This window comes from Cynocephalus volans, chromosome 12 (genome assembly GCF_027409185.1).
Source record: "Cynocephalus volans isolate mCynVol1 chromosome 12, mCynVol1.pri, whole genome shotgun sequence".
Classification (NCBI taxonomy): Eukaryota; Metazoa; Chordata; class Mammalia; order Dermoptera; family Cynocephalidae; genus Cynocephalus; species Cynocephalus volans.
The window spans coordinates 62,811,783-62,823,817 of record NC_084471.1 but is presented as its reverse complement, the minus strand read 5'-3'; the positions used below and the strand labels follow the sequence as shown (position 1 = coordinate 62,823,817).

The 12,035-nt window shown below is 57.1% G+C and overlaps 2 protein-coding genes across 2 annotated transcripts; one reads left to right on the top strand and one right to left on the bottom strand.

Moving 5' to 3' along the window:
• Positions 1 to 1,213: 1,213 nt before the first annotated feature.
• Positions 1,214 to 6,469, top strand: SHMT2 (serine hydroxymethyltransferase 2). The gene is made up of 12 exons (XM_063074952.1): positions 1,214 to 1,321; positions 2,342 to 2,539; positions 3,204 to 3,283; positions 3,452 to 3,652; positions 3,951 to 4,032; positions 4,193 to 4,315; positions 4,443 to 4,582; positions 4,931 to 5,096; positions 5,305 to 5,404; positions 5,493 to 5,648; positions 5,743 to 5,850; positions 5,977 to 6,469. Exons 1-12 carry the CDS (start codon positions 1,289 to 1,291, stop codon positions 6,102 to 6,104), a joined length of 1,515 nt encoding a protein of 504 aa, XP_062931022.1. The 5' UTR covers positions 1,214 to 1,288; the 3' UTR covers positions 6,105 to 6,469.
• A 209-nt stretch (positions 6,470 to 6,678) lies between these two features.
• Positions 6,679 to 8,889, bottom strand: NDUFA4L2 (NDUFA4 mitochondrial complex associated like 2). Its single transcript, XM_063076076.1, has 4 exons — positions 8,832 to 8,889; positions 8,366 to 8,454; positions 7,481 to 7,541; positions 6,679 to 7,360 (listed from the first exon to the last, which is right to left on the bottom strand). The coding sequence occupies exons 1-4, from the start codon at positions 8,886 to 8,888 to the stop codon at positions 7,304 to 7,306; spliced, it is 264 nt and encodes an 87-aa protein (XP_062932146.1). The 5' UTR covers position 8,889; the 3' UTR covers positions 6,679 to 7,303.
• Positions 8,890 to 12,035: the final 3,146 nt, after the last annotated feature.

The window sequence follows — 12,035 nt, the reverse complement described above, 5'->3', positions numbered from 1 at the left end:
AGGAACCTGCCTCCTCCATGGCCATCTTCTCCACCTGCTACTACTACATCTGGACGTCCGAGAGCCGAGTGAAGTGTCTCTGCCTGTTATTTCACTTGTTGAATTTTACTTGTTCACCTCTTGATGTCTCAGCAGGCAGTGAGCTCATATCTCCAGGGCTATGGCATACCTGGAGTGGAGTGGGAGCTCACTATGTCTCTTGAATGAGTGAATGTGTTATAGTCCTGCCTAAGGCAATAGTTCTCAAAACTGCTGCTTATCAGAATCACTGAGAAGGTGCTTGGTTGTGTGTCAGCATGAGTGGGCAAATGCCCACTCTTTGCAATCCTCTGAATTAGAACCTCTAAGAAGAAGCCCCCCACTCATATTTATGCCATATTTCCCAACCAATTCTGATGCCCAGGTTTTGGAACCTATTCCTAGAGGGATCAATGAGTTTCTCTCCCAAGGGTTTTATCCAGATGAAGTCAGGCTAAAGGAAGATTCCTTCCAGTTCCAAGATCTTTGGCCCTGGGATATAAGGAGATCTCACTGGCTGCTGGGACATCAAGAGGTGAAGAGGTAACAAAATGCAACACTTGCAACAACGGTAGGAGGCACCTCACTCTGCTCCCAGATGTCCTAGGAGGAGGGGGAGGAGGAGGATGTCTGGAGGAGGCAAGTTGGTGAGTCAGAGGAAGAAGGGGAGGGCAATCCATCACAGAGCATGTTCACACGCAGACTCATTTAATGCCCACCACACGCCATTTTATTATGGCTTTACAAGTGAGGAAACTGAGGCCCAGATAGGCTAATTTGCTAGTTACTCTCAGAGCTGGAACTTGATCTCAGGTCTCACCCTTCCAAACCAGGGTGCTTTCCAGTGCATCTGATGCTCTATCTTGTACGGGAGTCTTTGGATCACCCAGAGAGCCTAACAATATTCAGTAGGGAACCAATAAATGCTTGTCTAACAACCGACAGGAGAAAAAACAAAAAAACAAATTTATCAAACCCTGAAAAGCTTCCGGACAGTAAGGAGATGGGTGGCACTGGACCTCTTCTCTTTCAGGCAAGAGCCTCTGACCCTGGGGTTACAGATGGAAAAATTAGGTAGAAAGGGTGGGGGTGGGGGACTACAATTCCCATAAGGCCACAAAGGAGCCACCATCACGCAGGCGTAGGTCCCTCCCCTTAACTCTGGCTTCCCGGGTCGCTCTTCCTGCGCAAGCGCTCTCGAAGAAGACCGATCCGCTTTTTCCCTCCGGCCAGAGTTAGTGTTTGGACTTCCCTGCGACCTCAGGTTGCGATGCTTCCCTTTTCTTTGCTCCGGACGACTCGGGTAAGAATGGGGCTCGGGAGACTTGGGTGACCAGTGGACAAGAAGTCCCCCTCTTGCCTTAGGTTCCCAATCACAAACTCTGGGGTTCTCTGGGCTTTTCCACGCACGTGGTCTGGGGCCCCAGGGAGCGGACGCCTAACTAGGTAATTTCAGAGACACCTGGGCGCGCGTGGGGCGGACTGGGGTCCCTCCCCATTCTGGTGATCAGACGCCCCAGGGTCTCGTGACCTCCCATTTCACGTGGCATTAGGGGAGAAGACCGCGGATGCCCCGCGGACGCTGTGCTGGCTAACGAGCCGGGTTCCCGGCTTCTACCCGCAAACTTCCCTGCCAGCTCTGAGCCGTGCAGATGATGCAACTGATCCCCACTGCTTGCATCAGGCAGGGGTCCCATGGTAGTGTGGGCTAGAAGGAAGTGGAAAGGGGGATGGGGGCGAAGGGGACAGGATATAGGTTTTGGCTTCCCTGGGGGCAGACATCCTCCCCCCACCACACCACAGACACCTCTTCCCCTGAGCCTGCTAACACCCTATCCTCCCACCATCATTGCTCTGGAAACCACCTCTACACCCTGTAGACTTGACCCCTGCTAACTCAATCTCTCCTCCCCTGACTGGGGTACAGTTTATGGAGGCCCTGCAGGAACACCCTTTTGTTCATGTGGATGGGGAGGTTGTGGAATCTCAGTGGTCCTCTCTTGAGTTTGGGAGACACAGGCTTCTGGAGGACAAGTTTTGCCCTGTGGCTTTGCAGAGTGGTTCATGGGGCAAGGTGGAGGGATATTCTGAGGTGAGGTGAGTGGAGCAAATCAGAGCAACCCCCTGGACATTGATCTCAACCTTGGCTCTAGAACTGGCTTTTGAAAGTGTAGGTGGGGGTAGTGAGAACTGGAATAACAGGCCAGCTGGACATCTGGCTGCTTGGTGTGGAGCCAGAGAGGCGTATAGGCATGGCTGAAGATGATTGGGAGACAATTTCTCTGGGCTGTTTTTATTTGACCCTGGCTTTTCCTGCCTTTAGCCTCTGCGGAGATGTGGTCAGCTGGTCAGGATGGCTGTTCGGGCTCAGAACAGCGAAGCGGCCCAGACTCAGACTGGAGAAGCAAGCAGCGGCTGGACAGGCCAGGAGAGTCTATTGGATAGTGATCCTGAGATGTGGGAGCTGCTGCAGAGGGAAAAGGATAGGCAGTGTCGTGGCCTGGAGCTCATTGCCTCAGAGGTGGGACCTGGGGAGAGGGGGCAGGGGTTGGGCCACCAAGGGTGCAGGAAGTAACCAGTCACCTTTACTGATATTTCTCCAGATGTCACTTTCAGATTCAGAGCCTTTCTGCTGGGCCTTGTTTCCCTCTCTTTTTACTATCCTCTGAAGCAAAGACAGGGCCAGTTCAGTTTATGAGGTTGGGGCATTAGGGATTTTCCAGAACCTACCAGCTCCTACAGTCTCATTTGGTCCCTCTCTCCCTCCTAAGAAGAAAGAGGAGCCTGGGGGCTGGCCCATGGCTCACTCGGGAGAGTGTGGTGCTAATAACACCAAGGCCATGGGTTTGGATCCCATATAGGTATGGCCGGTTTGCTCCATGAGTGACTGTGGTGCTGACAACACCAAGTCAAGGGTTAAGATCCCCTTATCAGTCATCTTTAAAAAAAAAAGGAGCCTGGAAATACAAGTTTATGTGGACAGGTGGCCTTGCTGGGGACACCCGTCATAGCAGTTGGATTTCTGAGAATGCTGCCTCTGGCCCTGCCCCAGGCCTGGCAAGGACCCCGAGTACACAAGGCTTTCTGTGGAGCCTAGCTCCCCACTGGACCTCTGGCAGGGTAGGGCTGTGGGGGTCCAAGGGAAGGGGCTCAGTATTTCTGACATTGCCCCTCCACTACCCCAGAACTTCTGCAGCCGAGCTGCGCTGGAGGCCCTGGGGTCCTGTCTGAACAACAAGTACTCGGAGGGTTATCCTGGCAAGAGGTGAGGGCTAGGCACCAGAGGGCTGGAGGGCAGCATCAAGGATGGTGCTGGCAGTGGGGGAAACCTACCTGTACCTCCCAGTGTTCGCAGAGGAGTGACCTTCCCAGTCCTTTGCTGCTGCTTAAGAGTCCTTTCTTTGTGCCCTTATATACCCCTCTCCCATGGCAGATACTATGGAGGAGCAGAGGTAGTGGATGAAATCGAGTTGCTGTGCCAGCACCGGGCCTTGGAGGCTTTTGACCTGGATCCTAAACAGTGGGGAGTCAATGTCCAGCCCTACTCGGGGTCCCCAGCCAATCTGGCCGCCTACACAGCCCTTCTGCAGCCTCATGACCGGATCATGGGGTTGGACCTACCTGATGGGGGCCAGTGAGTGTGGCTGGGGTGGATGATGGGCTTGGTGGGCAGTATTGGCGTGGGAAAGGAGTCATTTAGTGAATACCTACCGTGTACCGTAAAGATGAAACAGGCTCTCCCTGTCCTGCATGGTACAGTGGATGAGGAAGATAAGAACCCAGTAACATCAGTGCCCATCAGAGTGGACGGAGCAGTGAGAGCACTGAATACTAGGGCCAGTGTTCCAGAGAGGCCTGGAGCTTGGCAGCAAGGGAGTGGTTGTCTGGGATTATTCCCCTCTGAGGCCTCCTTACTTCCTCTCACTTCCCAGTCTCACCCATGGCTACATGTCCGATGTCAAGCGGATCTCAGCCTCATCCATCTTCTTCGAGTCTATGCCCTATAAGCTCAACGTGAGTGCTCTAGTGTGTTGGGAGGGGGCTGTTCAGGCCCTGGTAGTCCTTTCCTGGGGAAGGTGAAAGGCTGGAGCCCCAGGCAGCCCTCAGGGTCAAGGAGGAGAGTGAGCTGCCCTGCTTCCTTCTCCGGGCTTTAGCTGTTTGTCTGTCTATCCAGCCCAAAACTGGCCTCATTGACTATGACCAGCTGGCACTGACTGCTCGACTTTTCCGACCACGGCTCATTATAGCTGGTACCAGTGCCTATGCTCGCCTCATTGACTATGCTCGCATGAGAGAGGTTGGTGGGGAGCTGAAGTACCAGGCATCTCCCCAGGGGGTGGTGGGGACATCTGGGAGGAGGGGCAGCCTTGGGTAGGTCTGTCTGGGCCCTCCCCAGGCTGAGGCCTGTCTCTGTACCTGCCCAGGTGTGTGATGAGGTCAAGGCACACCTGCTGGCAGACATGGCCCACATCAGTGGCCTGGTGGCTGCCAAGGTGATCCCTTCACCTTTCAAGCATGCGGACATTGTCACCACCACCACTCACAAGACTCTTCGAGGGGCCAGGTCAGGCTCCCCTGATGTCAGGCCTTGCTTTTCCCTGCCTTCATGCCCTATTTCCAGGGCATCGTTGGGCTGGATGTGAGAGGAATTCATTCCCACCTGCAGTCTTGAAGATGTCTATCCAGTCCGTGACAATTCTCCTTTTCTTGCCCATGATGCTCATTCCCTGGCAGGGGGTTTACGGGTGGGAGTGAGAAGCTGATTCCCTCTATCACTGGAATCCAGCACACCAAACCCAACTGAGGTGTACTCTGAGAGCCCTCAGGGGCCCAGGCCAGCTAGCTTCCTTTGCTTTCCCCATCCCTTGTCCATATTTTCAGCTTATATTCTGACCACCCACCTCCTACACAGGTCTGGACTCATCTTCTATCGTAAAGGGGTGCAAACTGTGGACCCCAAGACTGGACGGGAGATCCCTTACACATTTGAGGATCGAATCAACTTCGCTGTGTTCCCATCCCTGCAGGGGGGCCCCCACAACCATGCCATTGCTGCAGTAGCTGTGGCCCTAAAGCAGGTTGGAGGCCTGCTCTTCTGGCGGGAGTGGGGGGCACTGGCCTGGAGGCTTAGACCTTGTACCTTGCTAACTGAAGTTGATGGAAGGGAAATGCCAGGATGGGAGGGGTCAAGGCTGGGGTCACAGTTATGCTGGGGGAGGTGGGGAAGGAAGGCAGGGCAGGGCTTGGGTCCAGGCCTGGGGTCACAGTTGCTGTCTCATGCTCCAGGCCTGCACCCCCATGTTCCGGGAGTACTCCCTCCAGGTTTTGAAGAATGCTCAGGCCATGGCTGATGCGCTGCTAGAGCGAGGCTACTCACTGGTGTCTGGTGAGCCAGGGGTGGGTGGGTGAGGGCCTTTGTAGTGTCATGTAGAGGCCCAGGACTCACTGCTCCCTGATTATTATCCCCCTCTTAGGTGGCACTGATAACCACCTGGTGCTGGTAGATCTGCGGCCCAAGGGCCTGGATGGAGCTCGGGCTGAGCGGGTGCTGGAGCTTGTATCCATAACTGCCAACAAGAACACCTGTCCTGGAGACCGAAGCGCCATCACACCTGGGGGCCTGCGGCTTGGTGAGATCTGGAGTTGGAGGAGGAAAGGGGCCCCCATACTTGATGGCTGTCAGGTGGGCTTGGGCTATAGCAAATAATCCTCCCTCTCTCCCAGGGGCCCCAGCCTTGACTTCTCGACAGTTCCGTGAGGATGACTTCCGGAAGGTTGTGGCCTTTATAGATGAAGGAGTCAACATTGGCTTGGATGTGAAGAGTAAGACTGGTGAGTAGGCAAAAAAGACACCCACCCCAGCTGGCTGGTTTACACTCACTCTGCTCCCTCCCTCAGCTGATCTCAGCGCCTTCCCTAGAGCTCTGACCACTTTTTTAAAATTTCATTGCTCTCTAGCCAAGCTCCAGGATTTCAAATCCTTCCTGCTGAAGGACCCAGAAACAAGTCAGCGTCTGGCCAACCTCAGGCAACGGGTGGAACAGTTTGCCAGGGCCTTCCCCATGCCTGGTTTTGAGGAGCGCTGAAAGCATCTGGGAAATGAGGCCCACAGACTGGAAATTACTCTCCCTTTCCACCTACCTGGACCAGTGGAAGCCTATCTATTTTTTGGTGGAGGTGGGAAGGTCTCCCACTTAGGGCAAGAGCCAGGTATAGTCGTCCCCCTTCCCAGGATTTGTAGTGAGATTTTTTTTTTTTTTTTTTTTTTTTTTTGGTAACAAGACTTACAGGTGATTGGAGGGGGCAGGAGCTTTCTGCCCTAATCCTCTGCCATAACTCAGTGTTATAGATGCCTGTTCTTTCTTGGGGAGGGGAGGGTTGCTCTTCTGAGCCAGTAGAAAGTGGATAGGCACCCTCCTTCCTGTTTTTATCTAATAAAATGCTAACCTGCTCTAAGTTTCTGTTACTGTGAGAGGGGTCCCTTGGGCCAGGTGGTGATTCTCTCCCTCAACTTGTACCTCCCTTCCCTCCCAGTACCACCACCACAAGGACCCCTGGGGCTGCAGTCTTCTTTCTCCGTGTCGGATCAGAGCCGACAGCAGACGTGATTAGCAGGCGCAGCAAATTCAATTTGTTAAATGAAATTGTATTTTGCCCACGGCTGCTTCTGTTTGATCCCAGGGGACAGAGGGGAGCAAGAGAGGGGAGGGATGGGGAGCGGCAGGGGGCGGCCCAGGTGTGAAGCCGGAGGGGGTGCCAAAGGCTTGGGAGGCAGCAGGCTCGGGCAAGGGAGGAGCAGGAGCTGTAGGTGCCTAGGCAGACTGGGCGTAGCAGCGACAGTCAAGCCGAGTAGCGCCATCCTTGGGCCCTGTGCCCGAGCCTGGGCTAACGTGGGGCCCGCCACGTCGCTTGGCACTCAGGCCCTGCTTGCTTGGCTCACATCGGCCACGCTCAACACGTAGCCTGTGCCACACCCTGCGAGTCCCGGGTAGGAGGGCAGAGGGGCTGGCTTAGGCCTTTGGGTCGACCCCTGCTGCTGCCTGCCCTCCTGACTGCCCCTCCCCCACATGGAACTCAAGCCGAGGGTCAGAGGCGCTTCCGCTCCTGGGAGCAAGGGAAAAGGGTGGGGGTGGGGCTGCCTCCCCTCTGCGTGGGAACCGGGCCTGTGCAGGCAGAAGCTGGACCGGGTGGCCAGACTGTCGCCTTGGGGTCTGGGGGCAGGAAGTGGAAGAAATGAGTGGGTTGGTTGACCGTGGTTTACATCGGACTCGCAGCCCAGCCTGGGTTAGAAGTCTGGCCGGTCCTTCTTCAGCTTCTTATAGTCAGTGGAAACTGCCAGGAACTGAGAAGGAAAGGAGGCTTGCTCTAAGCGCCCCACACTTCCCTTTGCTGCCGGTGGTGGGGGGTTCCAAGACCAGGAGATGAGCGGATTGGGGAGCAATTCTAGAGCCACTGGAGGTACCTTGTATTGGTCATTGGGATTCAAGCGGTTCCAGGGCTCCGGGTTATTCTTTCGGTCCCAGCTGCGGGGCGGGAGGGGAGGGTTATGGTCTCCTCTCTGGGAGCCAGGATTCAATCCCCAAGCTTCGGCCAGGGTCACCATCTCTACACCCCCATCCCAGTACTCAATCCCCCCCCCCCCCCCCCCCCCCCGTCCCTGTCTCCTACCCTGGGGGCCCATTTCCCAGAGACCAATAGGGGAAGGGGCATGTTAGCGGGTGCTGACAAGACAAGGAGCCTGTTACCATTGTCAGCGTGGGGCTCGGTGACAAACTGACAATCCGGCCCAGGGACTCCCTTCGTTCCCTACCACCCTAAGTTAACCCCGCAGAGCAGAATCGTGGGAATCGGACAGAGATCCCGAGCGCTGGTGTGTCGGTGCTGTGCCTCGAATTCCAATAAAGCCGGGGGTGGGTGGATGTGCCTTTCGCTTGCCTGAGGACCCCGCCGCCCCCGGCCCGGCGTGAAGTCTCCAGGCACCAACGGCGCCCCCAACAGCTAACCCCGCCACACTCCAAGTGCTCTTGAGCAGACATAGAGGAACCCAAAAGCCCGAGGCCGCCCGCAGAGCCGTGTCGCCATGGCAACGTGGCCGGGAGCGGCAAGGGGTTCCGCAGCCCCGAGCCGGCCAAGTCGCGAGCCACTGAGGAGGTCCAGAGGGGAGGTGGGCGTCTCCCAGGTCAGGAGCGAGCTCCAGTCCTGAGATGCCAGTTGGTACAGTCGGAGGTGCACAGCCTGGAGGTTCCTGCTAGGGCTACCCATTGCCACCATTCCTGAAAGGTCCATGCTTTCCCATCCCATTTTGCCCACCCAGGACCCCTTCCTGCGTCCCAAGCCAGGCCTTTACCAGACGTCTGGGCTGTGCAGGGCCAGTCGCAGCAGGTAGAGCGCAGCGCTGCCCATGCCCAGGCCTATGAAGCTGATCATCGGGATGAGCTGCGGGGACGACAGAGGGCACTTTCAGGGCCAGCCTCCTCCCGGCTGTTCCCAACTGCCCTTTGCAAACTTTTCTGCCTGCGCGCCGCCGCCAGCCTCCCCCCCCCCCATTCTGACACTCGCCCCCTTCTGGAAGAAGTGACCTGGAACCGCCTACAAACACATTTCCCGCTGTAGTCTCCCTTACACTACAGGGATCCCGTCCAAGGTAGATTCGAGGGATATGGGGGCATATTGCAGGGATAGATTTGGGGACACCCTGGGGGAAGATTAGGAGCTTTGGAGGAACTGGGCACGAGACAGGGCACTGGGAGATTTGCGGGGGTGGGTGGTCAGCAAGAAAGTTAAGAGTTAGTAGCGCTGAGGACAGAACTCACCGCCGGATGTCTTCTGATCTGCCGGTAGAACCGGGCTCCGAGGCTGGTTCCTGCCATATCGCCTCTTCAGTGTCTCAGTTCTCTCCGGTGGCTCTGCTCTCTGCCTCCTCCTGGGGTCCCGCCCCCCGGCCTGGGAGGTGTCAGCCCGGCCCAGCCCGGCCCATCCCATCCCAATTCTTCATACTTGCCCCACCCCCACGCAGCTTGCTTCCTCCCGCAATTCCAGGCTCAAAGCAAGCAGGGGAATTGTTGGGGAGCCAAGAGTTCTCTGCTCACCAGCTCTCCTTCAGATTCTGCACCCTGGCCCCCCAGAACACCATCATAGGTGGGGCTTTGGGCATCTGAGGGAGAAACCTCACTGGCATAGGACCCAGAGACTGATGGGGAGGATCCAGCTGTGGGAGGAAGAATGGCAATGGGACAGGCAAGCAGACCTCCAGCAAAATGCCCCTGTGGGGTGTTCACAGGTGGGACCAGGAGGGAACAAGGACTAGTGACAGCATCTGCAGCACTTCCCTGACACCTGAAGAGCCATCCAGGAGCTAGCAGGTCCTGAAGACCCTGGTTGTGCCCCTGTCCACAGTGTAGGAGGGGGAGGAGGGGGACAGACCCACAACACTAAAGCTGCCCCAGCCCCTTGTATCCTGGGAGGTTTCTCCAAGTTGTGTTTGGCCTGGTTTAGTGGTTGGAGGGGGTGGAGAAATCAGGTGTATCTTAATCCCTGCTCAGGCTAGTATAAATCAGTTGTTGTAGTTTGGAGGCTAGAGAGACTTGCTTGTTCTGCCTACCTGGGGTAGAGGTGAAAGTGGAGCCACCCAACGAGGCCACCCTCTGTCTCGGACTGTGGGGTGGAGGTGAAGAGAATGGGGTGAGGGAAATAGCCAAGGAGAGATATGAAAGATACTGAAGTAGGAGGGAGAACAAGACAGAAATACGGAGCGATTGTCTCTGTTTCTTCAGCTAACTCAGGTGTATGCTGCCAGGATAAGGCCCACAGCACCCGTCTTTGGGGAATTAGGGTCTAAGGGACTTGGGAGCCGAACACTAACCGCTTTTCCCTGCTCCCACGATAACCACCACTGCCCTCCCGCCTCCGCAGCCGGATCTTGCTGAGCCCCCCACTTCTTCCCTCCAAAGCCTGCCCTGCGGCGGGCGCCGGCAGGAGCGAGTTAGCACCCGCCGTTGGGCCCCTCGGGGTACAGGGAAGAAGAGGACCGTTCCTGGGGGCCCCATCTTTTTACCGCTCTCTGGTACCTCCCCCGACCTCTATGCTGACAAGCGCGGCTGTAATTAGGCTGCGGGGTCCCTGGCTCTCCGCCTCCCTCCGGCGGATAATGAGATAAAGTGTCAGAGACATGGCGAGAACAAAGAGACAGAGACTCGCTGCGTTGTGTGTGGGGGAGGGGGAGGGGACTGATGGGATGTCAGAGCCTCGAGCAGCACACAGCCCTCCCTGAGCGCCCACACCTCCAGGGTCGGGCCAGAGAGGGGGTGTCCTGTCACCTGTGCCCCCCAGCCCTCCAGTCTCTGGGACTAAAAATCTGCCCTGGAGCTCGAGCGACCGCACAGCTGGGCTGTACATCTGGCTCTCTGTGGCACAGCTGGGGATCCAGGACGCCAGGAGGGACGCGGGCCCACGCCCGTCCTCTTGTGCCCTTTCTTCTGAGTTTTGGTGACCCGAGCCTGGCGTGTCCCAGACCCTCCGTCTTGCTCCTTTCCTGTAGTCGCCGCTGGTCCTCCTGCCTAGGGCCTCCGTCCCGGATTCCGAGCTCCGGTATTACATTATTGCTTCCGCTCCTGCCTCTCCGCGACTCCTTGAACCTTCACCTGCTTCTGGTCCCTGTTTCTTTGAGTCTATTTCTAAGCCCCCTCCCATCTTTGGTTCCCGTCTCTGGATCATGGTTTCTGGGACCGAGCTAGGACAGAGAATCCTTCGGTTGCACATCTCATCTCTCCCCGCTGCCCGCACTTTCCCACCACAAGGACTCAGGTCACATTGCCCCAGCTGGGTGAGGGACGGCTGGAGTCATTAGCCACAGATTAGGCACGGCCGGGGGTCGCGCCGGGACCGGACTCTGAATACTAAACCGCTCCAGGATACTAATCCGCGCGCTGGCCGCGCAGCTGGACTCCGCAGAGCGAAAGTGTGGCAGGGGCCGTGGGCGCGGGCGCCCCCTGGAGGCCGAGCGGCTCCCAAGGTCGGAGGAGAAGTCTCAGGTGCCCCCTTTCGGGCAGCGCCGGCCCTGCACTCCCGGAGTTCGGGCAGGTAACTCCATGGCTGGAGTGTGTGTATAGGTCCACGCCCAGTCCGTCACTCCGGCCACTTCCGCTGCAAAAGCAGTGGGTCCACAGCCTCCACTCTTCAGGTGTGAGGTGGGGCCAGAGGGCGGAAAGGGTACGTGGAAGTTCCCGCTTCGTCAGCTGAAGGCAGCACCGGGTTCAGGCTGGTTCCTTTTGCGGGGCTAGGCGGTCTCAGACGCTTGGGGCTTCATCTCTGCTCTGGGGCTGCAGGTCCCAAGACTGCCTTCCGCTCTCTGACCCGGCCTGCCCTAGCATCTAGCTGCCCTTCTTTCTCTTTCCTCTTCAGATCGCCTGTCTATTTCTGTCTAGCTCTGTCTCTGTGAGTATGTCTGTGTCTCTCTGTTCCTTTTCGTTCTGGCTGTGTCTCTGTCTCTACCTCTGCGGCTCTCTCTACCTGGCTTTGTCCCTCTGCATCTGTTTCTCTGTGTCTTTATGTATCTGTCTCTTTTTCCCTCTACATCTCTGCCTCACTGTGTCTCTTTACAAATGCCTCTCTGTCTCTGTTTTTATCTGTCTCTCCTCCTCCCCGCACCCCCATTCCCCAGTTCTATTCCTATTTTCTGGCTTGCTGCTCCTGGGCGGCTGCAGCAGTCCAATGGGACAGCCCTGGGACACCTCGGGGCACTGTCCGGGGTCCCCCTCCCGGTCACCTCCACATGCCGATCACTTCGGCGCGGCCTGCATCTTCCCGTTGCAGCTGTGGGGTGTTGAAGGGGCGCCCAGGAGGAATGACACAGTACCCAGCATCTGCTCTCGGGAGCCCCAGGGCCCCTGACCCCCTCTGCCGCTATTAAGGGCGCCGGGTCCCGAGGCTGGGAGATGATCAAGATTGCATCAGCCAGACAGAAGCGGAGCCCGGAGCCGCGCGGCAAGAGAGCGAGCGAGACAAAGACGCCCGCGCCA